This window comes from Phoenix dactylifera, chromosome 4, assembly GCF_051530095.1.
Source record: "Phoenix dactylifera cultivar Ajwa chromosome 4, Ajwa_hap1_PhDact_Kaust_v1.1, whole genome shotgun sequence".
In the NCBI taxonomy this organism is placed as follows: domain Eukaryota; kingdom Viridiplantae; phylum Streptophyta; class Magnoliopsida; order Arecales; family Arecaceae; genus Phoenix; species Phoenix dactylifera.
This window is the reverse complement of record NC_143193.1, coordinates 58,501-85,882: the sequence shown is the minus strand read 5'-3', so window position 1 is coordinate 85,882 and position 27,382 is coordinate 58,501. Positions and strand designations below refer to the sequence as shown.

At 41.0% G+C, this 27,382-nt stretch overlaps 1 protein-coding gene across 6 annotated transcripts; it reads left to right on the top strand.

Moving 5' to 3' along the window:
* Positions 1-228: 228 nt before the first annotated feature.
* LOC103722322 (uncharacterized) lies at positions 229-14,164 on the top strand. 6 transcript variants are annotated; one of them, XR_015976902.2, is made up of 4 exons: positions 229-587; positions 707-2,822; positions 4,383-4,492; positions 4,961-11,818. XR_015976902.2 is itself a non-coding variant. In XM_088719397.2 (2 exons), the coding sequence occupies exon 2, from the start codon at positions 885-887 to the stop codon at positions 2,721-2,723; it is 1,839 nt and encodes a 612-aa protein (XP_088575523.1). In that variant the 5' UTR covers positions 230-587; positions 707-884; the 3' UTR covers positions 2,724-3,600. The 6 variants fall into 6 exon arrangements, 2 of the variants coding, with proteins under 2 accessions (XP_088575523.1, XP_038989410.1); XR_005514773.3 differs by having other exon boundaries at positions 691-2,822; XR_005514774.3 differs by lacking the exons at positions 4,383-4,492; positions 4,961-11,818 and adding an exon at positions 12,593-14,164 and having other exon boundaries at positions 691-2,822.
* The last annotated feature ends 13,218 nt before the right edge of the window (positions 14,165-27,382 follow it).

Here is a 27,382-nt window from a genome sequence, read left to right as displayed (position 1 = left end):
GTACGTATACAAACATTATGCTCGTAACCTCACTTTGTTGGATCTGATCTTTTGGGACCCATCCGGATGTAAGCCTCACTAACACATCATCAAGATTTGATTTCGACTTTTTTATTTTGGGTTCTGCACTTAAGACAAAAGCCTCCAACGTGGTGATATGATATGAGTCTAGTTGCGACGATAAGGGATAGGTTCCCTCACTTGTTGTAACTTTGTAGGAGTTAACACCTTTCTAATACTCTATTTCTGTCTCAGATAGGTGAGGAATGCTATAAAAGGAAATCATACAGACTTGGTCTCCAACGTATCTGAGAGTGCTTGTGAGTTTCTTACCATCAGGATTGCTTGAAGTTGGAGATTGGAAAACCAAAATGCTGCTCGAGGGTGGAGGAGCATGTCTAGTTTTTCTTCATGTACAAATTGCCAATAATTTACAGGACTTCCTATTAAGAAGACCCCCAATTGATAGCTAACGGTACATCGTCATAGAAAATCAAGCATGTTCGAGGCAGTTCATTGCTTTAAGGTAATCTCAGATTCTGGTTTCATCTTGCCGGTCATTCGGAGAATCAGAAAATGCTCTTCAGGTATAACTAGAACAGCGGCTCGAGATTTCCTTCAGTTCAGCTTCAAACCATATTTTTATTTATTTCTTGTCATTAAATTTTTTATATTTAATTTTCTGTTTAGTTTTTAATTTTTATAGCATCCTCTGACTCTCGCACCGGAAGCTAGAGCTCTCCTGCGACAATAGTCCATTGTGTTGGGGCGCCATTCCTGATTGCATCAGATTGCACCTTGGTCTTGTGGTACCTAACAGCCCGTACTGCGTAGCAAATGAGGGTGAGTCCAGAGAGCGCGACACGGCGGTCGAATTCAGAAAGATGGTAGGGCCTTGCACCAGCTGGTGCTGCTGCAACTGGTGGCGCGCTCGCAGGCTCAGCAATAGCTATAGCGCCATCTGCTTCTCCTCCTCCTCGGCGCTTATCCGAGCTAGAGGCCTCTCTACCTCCTCCGAAAATCCATCTCCCCTTGGAGGATTGGCCGGCGAGGAGGATCCGGTGGCGGAGACCGCGAGATGGGTCCGCGAGACTATCCTGAGGCGGCCCCGGTGGGAGAGCTCCCTCTCCTCCCTCTTCCCTCCCTCCCGCCTCTTCCACCCCGCCTGCGTCCGCCTCGTCCTCCGGCCCCTCGCGTCCTCCCGCCCACTCCTCTCCCTCCGCTACCTCCTCTGGCTCTCCTCCCACCACGACGCCGCCCCTCCCCTCGACACCCCCACCGCCTCCTGTCTCCTCGACGCCCTCGCCCGCGCCAGGGCCTGGAGGGCCGCCCTTCTCGCCCTCCGCTCGACGAAATGCCGCCCCGACCCCGCCGCCCTTGACTCCTTCCTCCTCCGCCTCGTCCGCAGCGGGCTGGTGGATGACACCGTCGAGGCCATCTCCGAGCTCGGGACCCACCTGGGCTACTCCCCATCCCTCCGCACCTGGAACGCCGCCCTCTCGGCCTCCCTCAGGGCAGTGCGGACCGATGCCTTGTGGCGCCTCTACGGGATGATGATGCGGTCCGGCGTCGCCGTCGATGCGTCCACCGTTAGCTACCTCATCCGGGCCTTCTGCGCCGAGGGCAGGCTGGCGGAGGCCTACGTGCTCCTTCGGGAGGTCTCCAGGAACGGGCTCATGCCGGACGTGGTCTCCCTCACCAGGCTGGTCTCCGGGTTCTGCAGGGATGGCAACTACGGCAAAGTCTCCGAGCTCCTCCACGTGATGATCGCGGGCGGCCGCATGCCTGACATCTACACGTACCAATCCATCATCCACGGGCTGTGCGACAATGGCATGGGCCACGAGGGCTTCCGGGTTTTCAACGATCTCAAGCGGAGGGGTTACGCGCCCGACGCGGTCACGTACACCACCATGATCGACGGGCTCTGGAAGATGGGCCGGATCGATGACGCGCGGAAGCTGTGGTCCGAGATGGTCGGGAAGGGGATGGAGCCGAACGAGTACACCTACAATGCCATCGTGGATGGCTACTGCAAGGCGGGCGACATGGAACAGGCCCAGAGGGTGTATGATGAGATGCGTGCCAAGGGTTTCAAAGAGAACACGGTGAGCTGCAACACCTTGATCGCGGGATTCTGCTTGCAGGGGAGGATGGGAGAAGCAACCGAGTTGTTCGAGGAAATGCCCACGAAGGGCATCAAGCATGACGTGATAACCTACAACACGCTGATTCAAGGCTTCTGCAAAGTCGGGAAGACGGCCAAGGCAATGGAGCTTTATCGGGAGCTGCTGTCGGCAGGTGTGCAGCCCAGCATTTCAACATACACCCCTTTGATTCATGTTCTATGCGAGGAGGGGAAGGTGGCCGATGCGATGGAGCTGATGGGATCTATGGAGGCTAATGGTTTGGAGCCGTTAGTTTGCACCAATGATTTCATCATAACTGGATTCTGCAAGCAGGGCAAGGCTGAAGAGGGCATGGCCTGGCTGGTAAGCATGTTGGAGAACAATCTTAAACCACGACGAGAGACGGTCAACACATTAATCGGATCCCTAAGCTCGCTGGAACGGTTGGATGATGCATTTCTGGTGCTAAATGCTATGTTTGAGATCGGCTACTCTCTAGGAAGTTCAGCATGCTATGTGCTTATTAATCAACTATGCCAAGAGAATTGGTGCGAAACTAGGGGGCGTTTGGAGGAGATCTTGGTGAGTGACTAGTTGCAGACTCCTGCTGCTGCCCTCGAGGCGGATGCTATCTCAGCGAAGGAGAAGTATTTAATTTGAAGAAACATCGTGGTCTCCAGCAAGATAATACCTGTAAGCATTGCTCTGCAGTTCGCCTCTTGCTTGGGCAGGTGTTTATACTCCATTTCATTGTTTCATTGTTTGATTCGTCCTGAAGAGCATTTTTTGGGGAGTCTGTAAGCATGAAAAGGAGGGCGCCACATACATGACACAATAAGCATGTTAGCATTATTAATAAGGAGACTTTTTGGTTATCTTAGCAAAGCAATCTGCAGGGAAACTCAAGGTGCATATTAACTTGGATTGTTCCGAAGAAGCCAGATGCACAAGAGGTTTTTGAGGTTTATTAGGCTGATTAACAAGGGTTATAGACATAGTTTTTGATTTCCTGGTAATTAGTTGGTGGAAGGTCAGTACCCATAACTTCTTAATTTGGGTGTCACATAAAAAAAAAAACTTCTTAATTGGGGAGGGATCTGATTGTCCAGAAGGATCTAGGAAATCAAATAAAACATGCGACTTAGAACAAGGATGGCATGAACATGGTCTTGGAGCTGTTTATGACCATGCCATGTCTATTGTCCAACAGATGGTCTGTGAGGATCGTTTGCTTTTGGATTTTATATGCTTGCAGTTTCTCAGAAATGCTTTTATGCTATTGTGACATTACAACAATATATTTTGCTTAATCGTTGTTTTCTTCATTCTATTACATGTCAAACATTACATATTTAAGTTGCACATTTCTGTTTGGTCGTGCAAGTAGATCGAGTGACTGTTAGGCTATCTCTGATTTAGAAAGTGCTCTTTTTGAATGCAAGCACTTTTACTGTTTGGTTTGCTGGGAAAAGTGAGAATTGTTGAAATGCACTTCATGTCTTTAGGTGTTTGGTTTATGATGTAGAAAGCCACTTCCACCCACTTTGGATGTTTGGTTGGTCTGGAAGTGGGTGATATAATTATCCAAGAAGTGGATAATGAAATTACCCTCTTTTAGTGAATTAGTGTGTGATGTGCATTGTAACAACCCAGGACCTCATCCAAAAAAGCTAGCCGGAAGGTATTTTTTTGGGCTTCTTAGTTCTGTATAAGTACTCAAGATCTTTTTGGCGAATAACTGATGTGGGACTAAACACACGCCCGCACGGGTCCTTACATGGTCCCTCCGTTTAAGCCTTGACGTCCCCGTCAAGCTAAAGATTCAAATCCATTCAAATCTAATCACAAGTATCATGATCGGCTCGTGGTCAGCCTCCATGAACCCATGCTGTAGTGTTCTCTAGTCCATATAGGTTATGGGCCGAGTTCACTCTGATACTATTTGTAACAACCCATGGCCTCACTCGAAAAGGCTAGTCGGAAGGTATTATTTGGGATTATTGATCTTATATAAGTACCCAAAATCTATTCAGTGAATAACCGATGTGGGACTAAACACACGCCTGCACGGATCCTCACATACTCCACACACACTCCACACACGCCTGCACGGGTCCTCGCAGGTATCATCTTTCTTTTTATTAATGGTATGAATAAAATGTTCTATAGGGCATGTATTGATATACTAAAATATCATTAAATATTTGAACTATAAAAATAACAATTTAATGTACGAGGCTTCTGTTATTGCAGGGTTTTGGGGAAGGTCGGATATATTCAACTTTACTCTTGCATGTAGAGATGCCTTATTCTTAACTCATGACACCCAGGTCACAATGGAGTGACCTTATTGTTATGCCAAGGTGCACTGTCATTATTATTGTTACATCCATATTCATAATATTTATGTAATATTATATAATAATAGTATGAGCATATATTGAACAAGTTAATTTACATTAGCATCATGTTATTTTTATTCTATCAATATTTGAATAATATTACCTATCATATATCATGTGAACCTGACCATATTATGGTTGACTAAAATAATAATATTTGAAAATAAATTATTTTATTAATGTGTAAGCAATATAATTTAATATTTATTATGAAAAATTCATATATTTTTAATAAGATAGTATTATTTTATTGTTAATTTATTTTACTACTTAACTAATGGCTTATATTGGTTTTCAATATTGAAAACACTAGTCATTTTCAATAATAAAATAGGGAACTTAAAAGGTTTACTTATTAAACTTATTATTAATTAGTGAATAAAAATTATTACTTTTCTCGTAATTAATTTTATAATTTATTTTTTTCAGGTTGGCATTATGGAGTCATGAACAAACTTTATAATGGTCAAAGTTACATACTCGAAGATTTGGATTAAAAAAGGCATGACAATTAACCAAATTAATACATGTATAAATTTCTATGTATTATTAAAAGGGGAATACATTTTAGGATGGGGCGAACCAACCTATACCTTCAAAATCCCGATGTCCAGTACATGGTCCATTTCACAACTTTAGAAACCCAAACTCTATATGTAGCAGTACTATTGATTTACAACCCATATTAAGTATGAAGTTTATTGCTTTATAGAGCAGCAGTCATACTTCTCAATCTCTCATCTCTTATGCAAAACCCAAACATAAGTAAAATAAAAGACAAGTAGCAAGATATGGGGGATCATATGGATTAGATGGGCTTAGACTTTGAGGGCTTTTGATCATTGACAATGATGGAAAAGTCTGTGCTTCTCCTATCAACTGTCTCCAAGCAACCTTATACATCATTGCCTTATAGATGGTGATTGCCACGGTTGCCACATGTGTGGCCATCCAAGTGGCAACCACATATGGGTGGTTGACAAACCTGGGAAGAAGGCATTGGACATCATATAAAACAGTTGTCTTAGTAACCTATGAGCACAATAACGAAACTGAACCACATCCAAACCATGCAATCCATCAGAAATAAAATCAACATAGCCACATTACAAGGAACTGTGAACAAGAATGAGAAAATCAAGATATCCGACAATCGCACCAGGAACCTGCAAACAAGCATGATAAAATCAAAAATATATAGCAAGCTTACATCGAACCTGTGAATAAAAATGATACCACATATAGTTGCAACAATCGTCACATATTTGTCTCTCCAAGTTGCAACAATGTAGGTGATTGACAAACCTGTGAAGAAGGCATTGAAGATTATATGCCACCAATGTCATAGAAACTTGTGAACAATGGAAAAACCAAACCAGATTCAAACCATGTAATCTATCACCAAAAAAAAATCATGACAACAATCTTATAATTAACCTGGGAACAATTATAAAGGCCAAAACAGTGACCAACAAGGCAAGAAAAAAATTCACCATAGAATGAAGAAAACAGGCTTCATAAAAATACTAAAACATTGCCAGGGAAAAATTTTGCTATGCAATGCGGATATATTCATCATAGTCATTTGCCTAGGTCATCATTTCTTAGTTTGCCATATCATGTTAGACCTCCTCAACATCATGCAAAAACAACTCTATCTTTTTCACAGTCAACTTCTAATAAATTGTTTGACCAATAAACTAATTATACTTATGTCTCATGGAAAAAATCCATTTTCTGCCAGAAAAAGTAGAACCTATGAGCTTCATTTCAAATTTTCCATTCACAGTTTATAAGAAAGCATCTTATAGTGGCCCTTTTCACATAATTGAGGATGTGGCAGACATGCATAAACAGAAGATAAATTTTTTTTTAACCTTTAAAATGTCAAGATAATAGTAATACAATAATATGCTTCATGGACACTATTCCATGATGTTTCCAGGACCTCCCTAAGACCCTTCCATTTCACTAACCCATGTTCTTCCTTTTCTTCAAACCTTTCCAAGGTCTGCCAGCTAATGTCATTACTAATCCTAGTTGCCAAACTCACTATCACCCAGAAAAAACTATTATAGAATGAAGAAGAAAATTTTCAACAAAATGCAAAGTATAGCCAAGAGTGAACACATAATCCCCTGTGTCCTCATATCAATAAAATTGATTAGAAGAAAACAAACCAAATGAAAGATTTCTTTCAAAAAAGACCAAATCATAGAACCAATCTCAAGCCTAAATCTTATCACCCAATAAAATTGTTTTCTTTTTCTAAAGGAAATATTTAAAACAGTCGAATTGTAAAACTTTAGCACCAGAAGGAACATCATTTTACCTTGCAACATAATTGATCAACTCAAAACTTTTTTGAAAATTCAAAAAATTACAAAAAATAATAAAACTAATCATTTTGAAGCCACTAGATCTATAAGCAGATCCAAATAGGAAACAACCCTCTTCCTTATCTTTCCCAATCTGATCCATAGTCTACTATTTCAAGATACCAAAACCTAGATCAAAAATCATAACAAAAAGTAAAAGAATTCAAGGAAATCAACCAAAAATACAAAAAATCAGTGAAAAAAAGAGTAACCAGAGAAATTATCTCAGATCTAAAAACTATATTCCTGTAACTTGACTCCTAGATTCCAATGCAGTAAACTACTAACCATGAAACTGGCACCATAAGAAAGGGCAGACCGCTAGGGAGTTGCTAGGGATGGGGAGAGAGGGGGCCGAGGGAGCAGAGGATTGATGAGGGAAGTGGTCTGGAGAGGGGAGCTTGGAGGCAATTGAATCTCTTGAGGGGAGAGTGAGGGGAAAGTGGCAAGACATGCTCGTGCCCACTTTTAGCAACTTCATCCTGAAGGGGGTCCAAAGTTATGGAAGTGTAAATCTAGTTCAAAAAATCGGGAGTAGGTTGGTAATGACTTCTGCCCTTGTTGTGGCTTTCGGTGCCCACTGTCATAGCTAAACACTCAGGCTCGCTGGAGTCGGTATCAGAAAGTGACCTAGAGTAATTTTCGGGGCCAACCAAATAGGCCCTAACTGAAAGTATTGCTACTATTATGTAGTTCTGCATGTTGTCCTGTTCTAGCTTTATTGGACTATACTTAAAGGTAGTTTGGTAGGCTTCACAACCAAAAGATATGAAAATTGGGAAGCTCATATGCATAAATTTACGTTTAGGGTGCATTCTTACTACTTGGCTTGAAATGGTTCATATGGGATTCATGTTTGGTGAATTATATGATGCATATATGATACTTCTTTTGTAGATGAGAGGAGTTACTTCTCACCCTCTACCCTCTGGCCACCCCGCCCCACAAGGTCAGAGCCCAAGAACAGGGCAAACTAAGCCAGTGCTCCTAGGATTGGGGCTTAGTATAGGTAGGAACATTGCCCCGCGGAATTGAATCCCTGCCCTTTGGCAAGGAGTCATACCATATGAACTAAAGTTCAATGGTAGTAAAGCTGTTGTCTAATGTATTTGAGAGTCCTCATGAGCCTAGCATGACCAACCATAGGTTGTGGTTAGTTGGGGAGGGGGGTGTGGTGTGTGGGGGAAGTGGGGTAAATCAGTGGAAATCAGAGAAATTACCTCAGATCTAAGAACTATATTCCTATGCCTTGACTCCTAGATTGTAATGCAGTGAATGACTAACCATAGAATTGGCACCACGAGAAAGGGCAGACCGTTGGGGAGTTGCGAGAGACCGGGAGAGAGGGGGTCGAGGGGGCAGAGGATTGATGAGGGAAGTGGTCGAAATTGAGGGTAGAGCATGTTTATCCTTGCTTTGTCCTATATATCTTTGATTTTGGGGTCAAGATAATTTGTACTCAATTATTTGGTCAAACCCCCCTTTGTTAATATGATGTCATGCCATAGTTGGTATGCTCTAAATTCACTTTATTAAGCCCATATAAGAAATAGTAACAGGATTACACTTCAAAATTATTGCCTTATCAGTTCATAAATTTTTGTCAATTGAACCTTAGCTAGGATTGGGGAAGGACAAAAATTTCTTTGTTTTAACAACAAATAAATCTAGGGACTTGGTCTCTTCTCAATTGGTTCTCCCTTCTCATGTAAGACTTGGCCGCTAGGGACCAAAGGTGGAGGGGCACAGTTAGGGTGGTTGTTAAGTTCTAGGACTTGAAGCAAAAATATTTAGAAGATATAAATTAATACTGTTAGTTGAATAAACATAGAATATTTTATTTTCATCGACTTAATTTGCAGGATGTATGAGCAATGATTTATAAGAATTTAGGGATTGAAATACAAATAGTAAAGAGATAGGGATTAATATGTAAATATAGAAACTTTCAAGGCTATGGTGTGATTTGATTGGGGAGAATGAAGAACTTTCTCTAACTTGCTCAACTCAAATCTTTTTTAATAAAAATAAAAAAATAAAAGTAGGGTCTAGGTCCTCTTTTTTATTAATAAATAATAAAACTAAGTTACTAAGCGTCTATTTGTGCTAGTGAGATTTGCCCTTGCACAATTCAAGTAGAATTTCTCTTCTAATTAAAAGAGGATATAGCTTTTCTAAAATAGACATGACTGATGGAAATAATCATGAAAGGGCAAAAATTCAACATGAGGTAGCTCTCGACTTTTGCATCGTTTTTTGTCTTTAACTTCACCTAATTCTTCCTGAATTGGGACATATGCTTGGTCAAATTCTATGTTGATTTTTTTTTTTGTATTAATTGGTTCGTTTTGAGACAAACAATAAAATTTGGCCATGATCGCTCGATGCGCCGCATCCTTGAAGGATGGTGCCACATCATAGAGCTTGAAAAATTATTCAATTTCAAAAGAAAAAAGAACATCTCAATCGGACATCATACGACCAAGTTAGGACATCCAAAAGTTTGGCATATGATTCAACTTCTCAATATAGCGGATCTTGCTTCTAAATCTTGTCTAGTCCTTCCGTAGTGGGTAGAGTGGCCTACATCGAGACTAGTGTTCCTCTTGGATCATGGTGGTGGCAGTCTTGGTGGTGAAAGTGAAAGGGCCGATGGTAGGACATTCACTCATGGTGGCAGCAGGAGTGTTAAGAGCCAAAATTACATGGAATGATAAATGGGTAGAGAGGTGAGAGAATAAGAGAGTGGGAGGAATTAAGAGTAGGAAGAGAGAGGTTAAAAAAAAGTAGGTTGAGGGGGGTGGGGGGAAGGGAAGAGAGATAAATAGCTAGGAATAGCAACAGGGTGCCAAGACTATAATGTTGTGGCTATGGAATTTTTTTTGAGAAAAAAAAAATTATGTTGCGCCTTAACTCTCTAATTAGAGATCTCATGAGATGGTGACTTATGTAGGAATCAGTCTATGCGGAGAAAACTATTTTATTGATAATTTTGAAACAAAGTTATTTAGTTAAATATTATAAAAATAATATTATTTTTTAAATGAAAGGAAATATTATTTAAGCAAACTATGTAGTTTAGATTGGTCCGTTTATAGCTATGCACCTAGGTGCTCCATCGAAATATATAAAAAAAGAAATTCATTCAAGTCAGGTGGAGGCATGTAGCACGGTGTTTGCAAGAAAGAGTCACAAAGGAAAGAAAGGCCCAGGTCAATCTCATCGGGCTTTAGGAAGAGAAGGGCTCACTTTAACCCTTCACCTTCTGATCAAACAGAAGTGGATGTGACTCTTCTTGATACAATAGTTTGCAGCCATACCCCTTTTCCTGCCTGACCAAGTAAGCTGCAAAGCGATTGTACATACTCTTTTGAGGTGGGTTGGTCTGCATATCTAAAAGTTAACTCTAGCTTAGATTTTTAACCAAACCACCCCGCAACAACTGTGTATTGGGTAAAATAGAAAAATTATTTGTATAATTTTTTGTCCTTGGCTTCTCAACAATTGTGGGGAAAAAAAGGTGGTGCATGATATGAGACTTTAAACAAGCATGAATTCACCTTTATTGCTATTATTATCTATCAATATATTACAAAATTTCATGCTAAACTGATCTTAACTTGTAGCAAACTTTAGTTTAGATGGTACCACCCCACTTGAGGCAAGGGGTACGGTTTGATTCTAAAGGCCATTGGCCTTCCTTTTGTGCCTCGTTATTCAGTTCCCTGGTTCTGTGAATGTTAGGAGGGATCTGCTCAGTGAGTGCAGCAAGATTCAACATAGCAACTGTACAGCTTTATAATGGCCAAAGGTGTCAATTGGCTTGGTTGGTAAAATCATTAGCTTTTGGATACTAGTGATGTAGATTCAAATCTGGCCCTCACCTCAATTTTAACTGGGATTTCTCCCGTCCAATTCTCAAAGAAAAATATTATTATAAATATTATAATAAGTTATTTAATGCTAATGGACTGTCATAACACAGATAATGGTTTGAATTTGTATTTGCACTCTATTTTAATAAAATGGTATTTAAAAAAAAATCATATTTTTTACCTTCATGTTATGATCTCTGTTGTGCATTATGTACCATGTTTGCTTATGCATTATAATTGTTTAGTTATTAAAGCTTTGTTATTGTTTATGCATGAGATAGTAATTGATCATTACATGTTTCTCTCCTTTTTTGTTTAGTTGATTAATGCTATATGGTCATTTTGTTAACTAGAGAGTATTTCATTCTATTTTCTTCCCTTGATTTGAAAATAAGCTTGAGCTTCTGTATTACAAACATGCGTATTATCCTAAAGTAGCCAAATTTTTATTTAAAATTTGATTTGGTTGGAAGGGATTTATTTGCGCTGATGCATTTGATCCCAAACAGTGCGTTTTTCCTGGTGATTGTTTTGATTATGTAGAGGAGAACAAAATTTTCTTTTCAGATGTCAAAGATATTCATAGCAGGGGAACAAGGTATATAGAGAGTAAGGCCGTTGCTGATTTTATTGAGGCATTGATAGGAGCCTACCTTAGTGCTGTTGGAGAACTAGCAACACTTCTTTTCCTAGGTTGGCAGGGAATGAAGATTGAGCAAAATAAGGAGATCATCATGGAAAGATCATTATTAAGAAGACCTGAAAAGTATGTAAATGTTGAATTTTTCGAGTCACTGCTGAAGTATACATTCAATGACCCCTCACTATTAGTTGAGTGTTGACACATGGTTCTGATCAGATTCCGGATATTCCAAGCTGCTATCACATTCATTTTGAACATCATTCATCGTTATGTTGTAGTGGCAATGATTTTATGTGCTCTTTTCTTTTCACCAAATTGAAAAATGGTTTTATTTCTTCGTTTTGTATTAAAATGGTTCTTTTCCTGCAATTACTGGCTCAAGATTAGTCTATTCTTTTCATTATAATACATTTTGATGCAATAGTAGGCAATTCAGATTTTTCTAGTGCTATGCATGGCATGTTTAACTAAAATGTATGAAATGATCATTAACCTTTGGTTATATAATGCCATTCATGCTACTATCTTCATTAATGCATTGAGTGTAATTAGATTCTGCTTTTGCCATTTTTCCTTGTTTTAGGGTATGACAAGAGTTTCTATTTTCCTTCATCACCTTTTTGAGCCATGAAAAAATAGATTTATGTTAAATTTCTCTTCCAGTACATTGGTAAGTTCAATGTGATCATTTCTGTTTGGTAATTGGAGAAGAGGTAGGCCAGCTCAGATTTTCTCTATATAAAACAGAGTGCATTGTATGGACTGCAAACCAATGCCATCATGCCATAGTGATGTTGTATTTGATGGTAACGCAAAGTACTTATCAGTGAAAAGGACTCATGTTTTTACCACCATTCTTTTTTTATTTAATTTTTGATAAGCACGTTTCCATTGAACTCGATTGGAGCAGAAAGGCTTGTTGGTCTGGCTAGCATTTTTATGTGTTAGCGTATAAAACGAAAAGGATCACTGGACAACAACAATCAAGCGCCTGCATAGGAATTTCTGGGCAGCCACTGGCACAGAGACCTGGGAATTTCTGTGCAGCCACTCTGTCACTGCCATCAAGTTCTGGGAATCAACCAATAATTAGTCTCACAACTTGAGTAGTACTATTTTAACATTTTTTATGCACATTGAATCCAAACTCTTCTGCTTGGAACAGATGACCATATCAATCTGATGCATTGGAAGAAAACTTATGCTGCATAAATTCAGATGATTTCTCTATCTATGTTGCAGTTCACCAAAGTTCAAGTAGATGGGTAGCTGTGACCTGCTTACCAATGCCTGACATCTTTTTATTTTTTTTCCTTTTGTTATTTATACCTTAAGAAGTATGAGCCAACTGGAATTGCTTCCCTTCCATGCACATGATCTAAAAGCATGGCTGCAGCAAGTCATGTATGATGAGGTCCTCATGCAAGGTATTCTAGAAAGTATTTAGGAATTTGTTTCATGGTTGTCCTGCCAGCGCTTGGAGTAATGGACTTGTAGTGTTGTGGCTATTCACCAAATGTACCTACTTTTCTGACTGAAATGCATTGCCATGTAGCATAGGTTCATGCCTCCCAGGACACTTGTATAATTGTTGTCCTGTATGTTCTCCAGCAAGAAAATTGAACCAACAATCTGGACGGGAGTTGGAAGTGCAGCAATTTTAGTATTTGATTAGTCATTTCATCGATCATTCCTCTCATTAATGTTCTAGGCAAAAAGAACTGAAAATAATGCTGGAAGCTAATCTGCATATGGTTTACACTTGGAACATGAGCTTCTGAATATCCTGTAACCATTTCACCTTAAAGAAGGAAATCTTATTGGAAGTAGACAGCAACCACAAATTTAATATCTTGAAGTGCTTGTGCAGTTTTTCAGAAATTGTGGTTATGTCCAAATTTGTCTAGCTATTATTAAAAGGTAATATGTGGCTGTAGCTTCTTCTTATCATACTTGTCCAGCCGCTTGAGTTCCTTGAGAATGCTGATCTGGACCACCTCATCACTGTACATCTGTTCAAAAGCATCACACCAGGATTTTTGACCATTCTTTTGGTCAGGATCTGTTAACATTTAACAATGATTGCTATGCGCATGCAACTGTTAAAGCAGGCTTAAGCAAACATAGTCTTCATGCATCATCAGAGATGCATAGGGAGTGGCATCTTACCTCAACAATTTTGCCGAGTCATTTTCAGGTTCATCGTATGGGTGGGATGCTGGCGTTGCGCTCCTCAAGGTTTGGCAACTGTACCTAAGTCCTTGCTTTCTTGCTCTATCTTGTAGGTCTAAAATTCATTTTGAAGCAAGTTTTGTGTTCCAGTGCTAGATAGTTACCTCATGAAAGGAATGATTTTATTTTATTTTATTTTATTTTTTACATTCGAAGATGTGTAGTTGTTTATCATATACTAGGAGCGAAACCTTAAGGGCACAAATTTGATTAAAAAAAAAATACAGAGGTAGATAAACAGAAGTTCTTAACCAATAAGCATTCCATATCCCAGTTGGTCTTCACAACAAAGATTGAACTAGGCCTTCTATGAAAGTCTACATGCACGAACCCATCAGTGAACTGAGATTGATCCTAGAAGATTTGCCTACTGTAACCTGTAACATGTGCTGTCTCGTATTTGTTGTTGCTTTCTACATGCAAACCGTATAGTTGTATGCTTCCTTGTTATTACTGCTTCTGGGGATGCCAGTCATTGAATATGGTCAGCAGAAACAGTTGTTTATATTATTGTTTTTTTTAATGGTTCTCTCCTTATCCAGGGAGATGCATTGCTATTCCGTCTGCCTAACGCTGCTGTAAAAGTGATAAAGCTGGTGCCTGGGATCTATTTGGGAAACCATGGACGATAAATATCCAAAGACTGCATTGATCTTTGTACGGGTGCTTATACATCAGAATTTTCGCCTGATGAGCACACAAAGAACTTGACAAATTTATGACATAATTAAGCAAATCAGATCAGCCTTGTTCACCTGCATATCAGCCTAGTCACCATAATCGTTGCCTTGAATTTTCTCATGCACGAACAACATCTTTCACCTGCTACGCCACATCTTGACCAAAGAATGAGATTGGATATGTGATATGGATGAGATCCATTGCGCATCACGGATCATTGCCAGGTAATGTTATTAAAAGTAGATCGATTAGTCCCAACTAGACAGCAGGGTTTGAGAACCAAGATAACCTAGATGAGGATGAACTACGCTAGCAAGGATAGGCTGAAAATTTCGGTGAAGATGTATCGACCTGAGAGAAATGTTAGCTGAGAGTAGATGCCATAGGGAGTCGAGTCCAACTATAAGAGACTAACCAGGCTACCTGAGAAGGCTTAAAGACTACGGTAAATTTAGTTTGCAAATCATTGAATTGTAGGTCGCAATCAAATGCCCAACAGTGGTCCCAAGGTAGTTATCGTGTAATACAACGTGAATTGGAGGAAGGTTTAATATTCAAAGTCAAAGTTAATAACTACAAAGCAGAAAATGGGATAGCGGCGTTAACCAATTGAGATACGCGGCAAAAAGTTAAAAAAAGATTCCTCCAAGTGGTTAGTAGATATGGCGATGATAGATGTATAAATAAAAAACTGTAAGATGAAGAAAGGGCCACGAACATATAAAATTATTGATTTAATTTTATCTTTCACCTTTTGATTTCTCCTTTATTGTCTCTCAATCTTCAATAGCTTATGTAGGATTCTAATAGTTAAAATCCTTGAAGTTCAAGAGGAATGAACCAATTTCCTTCTCTCCTTAGTGACTACAGGTGGTATGTTCATGCAGTTATCCAACCCAACTATACACTTGTCTCAATTATGTGTAAAAAGATACTAGTTCATTTGGATACAAGTACTTGTGGATGTGTGGTGCGGACACGAGTACTGGACTGATTATTTTGCAGGATCATGGTTGTCGCAGGAAGACGGTCCAGCCACTTTCGTTGTGGCTGGATTGATTGATGTCATTTTTATTATTTATTTTATGTGGGTGGGATTAGTTTGCATATTGTCTTTTGAGGGCTTCTTTCAAATTGTTTTCTTCATAGGGACTTATTTGTTATTTGGTGGCCCTACATATATAGGGCAAGCATTTGCTTAATTTTTCTAATGAATTAATGCATGAAAATTAGTCTTCTTCTTCTTCCTCCTCCTCTTCTCCTCTTTCTCTTCTTCTTCCCCTCTTCTTCTCCTCTTTTTTCTCTGCATTTCAATCCCCACATCCGTCCTGCATCAGCTTTGGTATCAGAGCAGGCCGGACTTTACCTCTGTTGCTGAAGTCAAAGGATCCAGTTTATGGACGGACCTCCATCGATTCCTTTTCGGCCTTTTCCTCATCTATATTTTGCTGGAGTGGTTGCACCGCAGACGCCGGATCGTACGGAGGGTCCCTGCACAACACGCATTCCGAAGAAGAAGGGACGATCCCTTTCTTCTTTGTTTTCTTCCCTCTCCTTGATCTCATCTCCCGTGAGGACAAAAAGGGCAAAACCCTCCCGTCGGCCGCTTACCGCCCGTCGCCATTCCACCAATCCTCCTCACCATACGCCGTCATCACCTTCGTCCCCCACCACCACCGTCTCCGTCTCCTTTTCCCCTCCCCTCTCTCTTGGTTCCTGCACAGAAGGGGCAAACTCCGTTGCCGGCGAACCCCACAGTGGCCCGGGAGGCAAATAAGCCGCCCCCCCTCGTCGTTTTTTCCCCTCCAGCCGCCGCCTTGCATGCGCCAACCACCGCCTTTGCCTTGCAGCGCCGCCGATTCACCATTGGAAACCACCGCGTCGTCCCGGAAGCTTCGGCCACACCCTACTGCTTCCGCCCGTGACCGAAGCTAGGAGAAGGACGCCGCATCCACACGAGACGCCGCCCCAGCACCCTCTTCCACCGGCGCAACACCTCCCCGCAACCACCGCCGCAAAATCAGGCGAGATCCGGCGGAAGCGAGCGGACGGTTGAAGGTTGAAGATGATCTACAGTACGGGTAAGGTCTGCACCCGTTAGCCCGTTAACCCATTATCCATTAACCCGAGTCATTTCAAAACAAAAAAAAAAAAAAAATTTGCGGGTCGGACTGTCCTAGTGGGTTGGGTCTGTTAACCCGATAACCCGACAACCCGACTTGAGTTAAAAAAAAAAAAAAAAAAAAACTGGTTGACGCACGTGACGCGTAAGTCGCGCACGTGCGGGAGGTTTCCTCCTTCCTTCTTTATTTTCCCGATTCCCTGGTTTCGTTTTCTTCTTCTCTTCCGACCACCGTCCCCCGTCAACCCCACACCGCTTCCTCTCCGCCGTCAACACCTCCGCCCACCGCCACCGCTGCCGCCATCAATTCTTCCGCGTCACCACATCTTCCGTTTCTTTCCTCTACCATAGTTGTGTCACTCAGCCGGCATTCATCGGTCCGGCCGAGTCCACCACCACCACCGTTTTTCGCCCTCCAACCACCGTCAACTTCGGCCTTCCACTGCTGTCAGCGCTCCCCGCTCGCTCCCCACCGCCGCTGCCACGCCTGCTGCTGCACCCCTGCGCTGCGCGCTGCCCCTGCACTTCTTTACTGCCGCTCGCCGCTGCTAAGTTGCTGCCGCACCGCCGCGCCACCGGGTTGCTCTCACCGCTGCGCCGCCGCGTTGCCGTCGCCGCCGTCGACTGCTGCACCACCACCGTCGGCTCTGACAGCCATCACCGTAGACCGCTCCAACTGTCCCTGCCATCAGTTGCTCCGACCACCTCCACCGGACCCTGCAATGCTCGTGACCTTCTTCCCAGCATCATCTCAGCTTGGACGTCTTCTGCAAGCACAGGCCACTATCTGGTTTGGGTCAACTCTGTTTCCCCTCCCCGCAGGTTACATTTGTTCATTTAAGTTGGCATTAATTATCAAATTTTGTGCTTGGTGATTAGTTCCACATATTCCGACACATGCAACCATATACATCCACAAGACAACCAGAAACCCTAGTAGTCACATTTCTTTAATATTAACTGTGGAGCTAGATCAAAGCGAGGAGACATATGTGGCTCCGTGACACCTTGCATAGTCCGAGAACTTGGTACTACTTGTTTGCAGCTACTTGTTGGCCTGTGTATTATATTAATTTTCAGTTTGCAATAACTATTTGCTAGGGAGTAGTTTTAGTTTATATTGAGCATTTACTTTGCAATTGTGAATTCATTTCATGCATTAGGTCTACTTAGGAACCTTTATAGTTGGTCGGCTCATACATTTTGTCATTCATTTTATGCATCTACGTAGTGGTCGTGTCGCATCTCATCTTGAGTCCCCCTAGACATGGATTCCAAAATTGAAGCCCTATTAAAAGCTATCCACGACACTAATGATCAAGTCCAAAATACGAATGCCCAAGTCCAAGCAAACAACGCCCAAATTCATGACCTAACCACAATGTCCACCCAGGTTAATGCTCGACTCGATTCAATTGAGGCTTCACTTCAAAGGGTTATTGAATCCCAAAAGGTTAGTACTCCCCATTTACCGGGTCTTGATGAGGACGATACCCTCGAACAAATCCTAGAACAACAAGGTTCGGTTCGGCAGGGCAACTTTGATCATAGGTCTGTTCCAGGTCACCATTATGCCTATCCTCGCCCTAGAGGACCTGGTCCCAATCCTCCTGTTGATAGAGGTCACCGACATACCGTAGAATCTAGAGAGCCTCGTAACCCTGATGAAGATGTAATGCGAGGCATTAGGATTGAAGCCCCCACTTTCGATGGTCGTCTTGATCCGAAGGTCTTCTCCGATTGGCTACACGAAATGGATCACTTCTTTGAGTGGTACAATCTGTCGGAGGAGAAAAAGGTCCGATTCGCTAGAATGAAACTCCTTGGTCGAGCTAAGTTGTTTTGGCAAAACACCGAACAACTGTTAGCCAGGAGACATCAACCTGCTATTACCGATTGGGTAGAGATGAAAGAAAAATTAAAAGAAAAATACCTTCCATTAAGTTATCAATCTGACCTCTTAGATCGATGGAACAATTTAAGACAAGGTAGTCGCACAGCTACTGAATACATCGCCCAATTTGATGAATTTATGATGCGTAGTAATGTAGCTGAAGATGAACGTATGATCTTGAGCCGATTTCGACGAGGCCTAAATGATGAGCTTAGGAAAGAACTTGTCCTTCGTGAAGTGTCCACCTTAGACCAAGCCTATACATTTGTGCAAAATTATGAACAATTCTCCAAATCTATGTTTGCTAGGCGCCCTGACACCAGGCGGGTCCCCACTAGTGCCCAACCATCTGGACCCAGACCCCCAGTCGGTTCTGTCCCTCCTAAACCCTTTTCTTCTCCACCTATCCAAAACCGAGATATTAAAGGCAAAGGAATTTTAGGTGAACCTCCAAAACCAAGCTCACGAATTCAGTGCTTTAAATGCCAAGGGTTTGGTCATGTTGCCTCCCAATGTGCAAATCCGACCCTAGTTATTGACACACATGAACAGAAGGATGACATAGATAATTTGGAGGAACAAATTTATGAGCCTAATTTAGATGATATTCACGATGTCGAAGACGAAACTGAGGAAGAATCACAATTTTTAGGCTGTCTCCGACCTAACCCCCAGAAAATTGCCCACGAACCTGATCAATCCACTATAAATGTAGTAAGGTGTGCAATTACCCAGCCTAAAGAGACTGATGACTGGAGACGAACCTCAATTTTCCACACTTACATTAAATGTGGCGAAAAAGATTGTAAAGTTATCATTGATAGCGGGAGCTGCATTAATGCGATATCTTCCAGCATTGTCGCCCGCTTGGGTCTGACTCCTGTGTCCCAACCTCAACCTTATAAGGTCTCCTGGATCGACACGTCGTCCATTCACATTAAGGAACGGTGTCTTGTACCTATTCAAATCCTCTCTTATAAAGACACTGTCTGGTGTGACGTACTCCCAATGGACGTAGGTCATCTGATATTAGGTAGGCCTTGGTTGTTCGATCTCGATGTCACCATCTACGGTCGAACTAACTCTTGCTCCTTTGTATTCCAGGGTAAAAAGATTAAGCTTAATCCTTTACGGCCCAAAACGCTAAATAAGAGTACGGACAAGAGTAACTCAAAGGGGAAGGAACTACATATCCTTAACCCCACGGAATTTGAGAGGAACGTCTTTAAGGACTCTCCGGTGTTTGCCCTGCTAGTTAAAGAACTTCAGCCACATCTTAAAAGCACATTATCGGCTGAATCCCTCGCTATTCTCGAGGAGTTCAAAGAAGTTTTTCCTGAAGACCTTCCAGATCATTTATCCCCTTTGCGTGATATTTAGCACGCCATTGATCTAGTCCCGGGAGCTACCCTTCCTAACCTGCCCCATTATCGGATGAACCCTTCTGATCATGCAGAGCGCCTAAAGCAAATTAACGAGCTTCTACAAAAGGGATTTATTCGAGAGAGTCTAAGTCCTTGTGCCGTACCTGCCCTTCTTACTCCAAAAAAGGATGGGACTTGGCGAATGTGTGTAGACAGTCGGGCTATTAATAGAATCACGGTCAAATACCGTTTTCCTATTCTCCGGCTCGACGATATGCTGGATATGATGGCAGGTGCCTCGATTTTCTCCAAGATTGACTTAAAAAGTGGCTACCATCAAATCCGGATTCGTCCAGGAGATGAATGGAAGACAGCCTTCAAGACAAAAGATGGCCTCTATGAGTGGCTGGTAATGCCTTTCGGCCTCTCAAACGCTCCAAGTACATTTATGCGAGTGATGACTCAAGTACTCCGACCTTTTATGGGCAAATTTTTAGTCGTGTACTTTGACGATATCACAATTTTTAGGCTGTCTCCGACCTAACCCCCAGAAAATTGCCCACGAACCTGATCAATCCACTATAAATGTAGTAAGGTGTGCAATTACCCAGCCTAAAGAGACTGATGACTGGAGACGAACCTCAATTTTCCACACTTACATTAAATACGGCGAAAAAGATTGTAAAGTTATCATTGATAGCGGGAGCTGCATTAATGCGATATCTTCCAGCATTGTCGCCTGCTTGGGTCTGACTCCTGTGTCCCAACCTGAACCTTATAAGGTCTCCTGGATCGACACGTCGTCCATTCACATTAAGGAACGGTGTCTTGTACCTATTCAAATCCTCTCTTATAAAGACACTGTCTGGTGTGACGTACTCCCAATGGACGTAGGTCATCTGATATTAGGTAGGCCTTGGTTGTTCGATCTCGATGTCACCATCTACGGTCGAACTAACTCTTGCTCCTTTGTATTCCAGGGTAAAAAGATTAAGCTTAATCCTTTACGGCCCAAAACGCTAAATAAGAGTACGGACAAGAGTAACTCAAAGGGGAAGGAACTGCATATCCTTAACCCCACGGAATTTGAGAGGAACGTCTTTAAGGACTCTCCGGTGTTTGCCCTGCTAATTAAAGAACTTCAGCCACATCTTAAAAGCACATTATCGGCTGAATCCCTCGCTATTCTCGAGGAGTTCAAAGAAGTTTTTCCTGAAGACCTTCCAGATCATTTACCCCTTTTGCGTGATATTCAGCACGCCATTGATCTAGTCCCGGGAGCTACCCTTCCTAACCTGCCCCATTATCGGATGAACCCTTCTGATCATGCAGAGCTCCTAAAGCAAATTAACGAGCTTCTACAAAAGGGATTTATTCGAGAGAGTCTAAGTCCTTGTGCCGTACCTGCCCTTCTTACTCCAAAAAAGGATGGGACTTGGCGAATGTGTGTAGACAGTCGGGCTATTAATAGAATCACGGTCAAATACCGTTTTTCTATTCCCCGGCTCGACGATATGCTGGATATGATGGCAGGTGCCTCGATTTTCTCCAAGATTGACTTAAAAAGTGGCTACCATCAAATCCGGATTCGTCCAGGAGATGAATGGAAGACAGCCTTCAAGACAAAAGATGGCCTCTATGAGTGGCTGGTAATGCCTTTCGGCCTCTCAAACGCTCCAAGTACATTTATGCGAGTGATGACTCAAGTACTCCGACCTTTTATGGGCAAATTTTTAGTCGTGTACTTTGACGATATCCTTATTTATAGTCAAACTAAGGAGCAACATTTAGGCCATTTAAGGCAAGTTCGTACGACTTTACGCAACGAGAGCCTCTATGCTAACCTTAAGAAGTGTTCATTTTTCACTACTCACGTAAACTTCTTAGGGTATATAGTCTCCTCTGAGGGTTTATCTGCTGACCCTGCGAAAATCACCGCAATTGTTGAATGGCCTGAACCTAAGAATATTACTGACATCCGTAGTTTTCACGGCCTGGCCACATTTTACCGTCGTTTCATTAAGGGCTTCAGTACACTTATGTCACCTATCACTGATTGTCTTAAACGAGGTGATTTTCAGTGGACACGCGCAGCCGCTAAAGCATTTAATGACATTAAGAAAAAAATGACGGAAGCGCCAGTTATGCGACTCCCTGATTTTAACAAAGTTTTTGAGGTAGAATGTGATGCATCTGGCTTAGGAATAGGTGGTGTGCTTAGTCAAGAACGTCATCCTATAGCCTATTTTAGTGAAAAGCTGAATGAGGCTAGACAAAGATATTCCACCTATGACAAAGAATTTTATGCCATAGTCCAGGCCCTACGGTATTGGCGACATTATCTCCTTCCTAATGAATTTGTTCTCTATTCTGACCATGAAGCACTTCGTTTTCTTAATTCCCAGAAAAAACTTAATCATCGACATGCCAAGTGGGTTCAGTTCCTCCAGGATTACACTTTTGTCCTCAAGCATATGTCAGGTGCTGCGAACAAAGCTGCTGATGCGTTAAGTCGTCGAGTAACTCTGTTGTCCGCCATGTCTGTTTCCATCACCGGTTTTGATAGACTTAAGCTCGATTACTTGTCTTGCCCAGATTTTGGCCAACTCTATAATGCCCTTGCTGATGGACAAGGACCTTTGATTGATGGTGTTTATCTACAAGACGGGTACTTGTTCAAAGCTTCCAAGCTCTGCATTCCACGCACTTCCGTGCGCGATTTCTTGATATGGGAAGTACATGCCGGTGGTCTCGCTGGACATTTTGGCCGTGATAAGACCATAGAAGAAGTTGAACGTCAATTTTTTTGGCCAAGTTTGAAACGGGATGTTGCTAAAATTGTGGGACAGTGTCGCACGTGTCAACTAGCTAAGCACAAAAAACAAAATACTGTAAATAAGGATATCGTCAAAGTAATGGAAGCCCTCAAACGATGGATGGTGGGTGATATGTTGATGGTGCATTGGGTGGCTAGGATGCACCAAAGTGTTGGATGAATGCTCATGGTAGGATGGCTGGTTAGGGCTTGATGGCGTGATGGATGGATGGGATTAATGGACCACCTCGGGGCAGCACTAAAAATCAAAGAATGGCGGTAGAATTTGGAGATAGGACTAGCTCCAGCTAGCACATATTTCCATGGGTCGGTTTAGGGCTAATGTCTAGAATTTTTTTATTTATTCAAACTATCCTTTCAAATTACATGAGAGGCTTATTTATAGGACTCCCTAAGAATCTCAACCATCTCTTCATATGAAAGACAATTCAAACTCAAATTTCAAATTCAAGACAACAATTCTAAAGCCTAAAGATCCTCCTTCTTTTAAGGGATGACCAAGTCAACCTTCAAGCCCATGCACATGTCTTTAAATTCAAATGGCTCATCCACATGCTTTTTAATTTAAATTCAAATGGCTGATTGCTCCCCCTAAGATTTAGGAAGCCACATGCCATGCTCCATGCCATGCTTCTCCCCATGTGCCATGCCTCCTTGCTAGTCCTTTGTGCTTTGTACACCTCCTTTCAAAGTGGGCTCAAACCCAATTGCATTGGGTCCTTGTAAGCCTCCATCCAAGCAAAACCTACCTTATCTTCATCATTCCTGCCCCCTACAAAACCGACCTTGTCCTCAAGGTCCAGCTTTGAAAATTGCTCCTTAAGAACTTGGATGTTTTCCCATGTGGCATCTTCAGCTGTAAGTCCCTTCTATTGCACCAAACCTTTGGTTCGGACTTGACCTCCTTTCCTCACTTGTCGGTATTTTAATACCTTACTTGGCTGAACATTCACCCTTCCTTCTTCATCCATCATTGGCCAATCATTGACCACCTTGCTTGGATCCCCAATTCTTCTTTTAAGCCATGAGACATGGAAAACCGGATGGATGAGAACTCCAGTTAGCAAATCAAATTTGTAAGCAAGCTGCCCACACTTCTCCAAAACTTGATAAGGACCAAAATACTTAGCTCTTAATTTGCTGAGTGTTGCCTTTGATAGAGCCTTGTGCTTCCTTGGTAGGTATACATTTGTCTCAATTATGTGTAAAAAGATACTAGTTCATTTGGATCCAGGTTCTTGGGGATGCTGGTGAATCAACTGTCGTGGCAGTTTATGTTGATTCTAGGTTTGACAAAGATATCGTTGGGAAAGTAAAAGGCAACCATTAGAACCTATTGTCACTATTGAGATAATTGAATACAATCCTGCAAGAGAGCTAGATGAATTTTGCCCTAGAAGAACTTATAAGAAAGTTTACTCAATAGCTTGTCAGGACAGGGTGGCCTCAATTACAATTGAGGTAGAAGTAGATGGAATTTATGTAAGGCAACATGAACAGAGGTTTGCAAGGAAATGAACAGCTAAAACCTGTATTGGAATTAAAAAGAAATCTAAGTGCATAAGGTTCTCACCATTGTAGGGTTTGATAAGGGTTAGATATATGCAGCATTACCTCTAGGTGAGAAGGGGCTATATTCATATTTTGAACCATGACACATAGGTCACAATGAGAAACCAAACTATTGCACCAAGGCTTGCCCTCTTAAAGATTGTCCTGAAATTGCTAAAGTCAAATATAACTAAACTTAGAAAGTTGCTAAGTCTATGCAAAAAGAAAGGATGAAAATTCTTGTAAAAAGAAGAAATAGATTAAATTTTTGTGATACATCATTTTGGAAACTAGCTTTCGTTTTACTTTAGCAAATGAATTGGAGAAGGTGTTAACTATATATAAGGCAACATGAACAGGGGCAAAAGAAAGGATAGAAATTATTGTTAAAAAAGAAGAATGAATGATAGATTAAGTTTTTGTCATGCATCTTTTTGGAAGCTAATTTTTGTCATATTTTAGCAAATAAATTGGGGAGGGTGTTACTAATACTGCCATATATTGCTTGCTTTAATCATTTCTTGGGTTCACCAGTCCTATGTGGCAATAGATATTAGTATGGTACCATTTAATCAATCAACAACTTCCACGTGAGAGCAGTAATTTAATCGGTGATCGAAATAGGCGACTTTTAGCAATTTTTATACATAATAATTTTTGTGAACATTGTATCCTTTGCAATTGTATTGGAATGGATGACTCTTCAGTAAGCACATAAAAATACCTTGTCTTTTTCCTTTTCTTTTATTGCATATGTTAAGAGAAGGAAAATAAGGGAGGAAGGAGAAGATGAAATCTTTGTATATTGAATTATATATGAATTACTTTTACACAATAATATGTACTGGGTGTATATATATGTCTAACTATAATAGACTTTAAGCTTAATAACAACTCTATTAATATTATCAGTTGGTTACGTTGGCACTTTTCTCTCAAACTCAAGATGGTATGGTGGAAGCTAACTTGAGTTTGGAAACTAAGCCTTGAAAATATTTGGATGGATGTGCCTTAGTAAAGATATCTACAATTTAGTCAACAAAGAAAATAGAGCGAAGGTATGCGGTACCATGGCGAATATGTTGGTGAATGACGTGACAATCAATTTCAAAATATTTAGTATGATCATGAAAAATATCATTATAAGTATTCTGAATGGCACCTTGACTATCACAGTAAAAAGTGATAGCACTATGATGAGCAACTTCTACACCTTCTAGTAACCATTTGAGCTAAAGAAGTTATTAGTAGCATCGACAACAATTCTGTATTCAACCTCGGTACATGAATTGGAGATAATAGCCTGCATATACAAGAGCTAGAAGAGTCATCCAAAAGGAAACAATAGCATGTAGTAGAGAATCTATCATTAGTATAAGTAGCCCAATCAGCATCAGTGTAAGCACTCAAGTACAAGAAGAAATTGGTAATAAAATACAAGCCATGAAAAAGAGTACCCTTTTAAATAGCATAGAACATGCAAAACAATAGCATAATAAGTGGATCAAGGAGCTACCATAACTGGACTGATGATATGAACAATATAAGCTATGTTAGGACGAGTAACCGTGAGATATACAAGACCATCAATTAGTTGTCTCTAACAAGTACCATTAAAAAGAGGAGTTTCATCGGTGGGTGTTAATTTGGTATGAGTCTCAAAAGGTGTAGAAGTGATCTTGCTATCTTTCATTCCTGCTCTACAAATGAGATCAAATGTGTACTTGGCTTATGATAAATAATACCCATTAGAGCTAGATGCAACCTCAAGGTCTAAGAAATAACTCAATGCCTCTAAGTTTTTCATATCACATTGTTGATTAAGATACTATTTGAGATCATGAATGCTAGTGAGATCACCCTCGGTTGTAATCATGTTATCTATCTAGGAGTCATAGTAAGGTGAGACCCTTAGCAAGTTGTGAATGAAAAGAGCAAAATCATAAAAACTGTGAGCGAAATCAAATCGAGAGATAAGAGCACTGAAATTTGCAAACCATGCATGAGGAGCTTGCTCAAGACTGTATAAAATATGATAAAGCCAACATATCTTATTAGGTGGATGAGGATAACTCTATGGTGGCTGCATGTACCTTTTTATTAAAAAATCACCATTGAGGAAGGTATTTTTGATATCCATCTAAAAAATGGTCATTGCTTAGCAGCGGCAACATCAATAAGGCTCATAAACTGTGTTAGTCGAGTAACTGGAGCAAATATTTTCATATGGTCAATGCCATACTCCTATGTAAACTCTTTCGCAACAAGATGAGCTTTATAATACTTAGCTGAACTATCTAATTGGGTTTTGATTTCATAAACTCATATGTTTCCCACCAGAGATTTGTTATGAAGTAAATAAACTTGATCCCAAGTATTGGTTTTCTCCAAGGCATGTAGTTCTTTTGCTATTGCTTGTTGCTAAAGAAGATCAGAACTTGTCTTGCGAAAAGTGCGAAGTTCTTAAAGAGAATTAACGATAGAGAAACAAATAGCCATGAAGATGAGAAGAAAGTGCTCTTATCCTGGGAGAATGACATAATGGTTCAATCTTAGAAGAGGATGGAAGAGTAGGAACAAAGGTTAATGCTCTAATACCATGTTAAGCGAAAGAAAATAAAGGAGGAAGAAAAAGATGAAATCTCTGTATATTAAAATAGAGGAAGAAAAAGATGAAATCGCTGTATATTAACTTGTATATAAATTGCTTGTGTACAATAGTATATACAAGGTGATAGCAACTCTATAACAATCTTAGAGTATACTAATAACTCTATTAAGACATATTATTCCAGCATTCAGCAGAATGGTTGCAATAACACAGATTTGAAAACAAACCCTTGGGTGTTCGGACTCTAGGCTGATTGCAGCGGACGAGTCGCCAATCTTCGATACTCAGTTCCAAGAGCGGAGTTGAGGATAGTCTGGAAGGAATTACCTATGCAAGGCAGGTTTTGAGGGCTGACCACATGGTTATCGAAGGAGATTGAGCAATGGTGATTGGTTGGATCTAGAGTTAGATAGTGTTTGGTGCTACTTACCCACTCTTGCTTAATATCTGCAGAAGTGTGAGAGAGTTTCTTTGGGTGGCTAGGCATGTCTATCGTGAAGCGAATAGTGCTGCTTTGGGTTGTCTATGGTGGAGCACTTTGGAAGGGTAATTCGAATCAATTCTACCGCATTGAGTGATATTTGAATATGACTCGCCTACTTGATGGGCTTGCATAACTATTGCAATAATTCTTGAGTCTATTTCAACCTGAATTGTCTCTCTC

Excerpts from the sequence above, each read along its gene's own strand:
- LOC103722322 (XM_088719397.2), top strand. The coding sequence starts at position 885 with ATGGTAGGGCCTTGCACCAGCTGGTGCTGCTGCAACTGGTGGCGCGCT.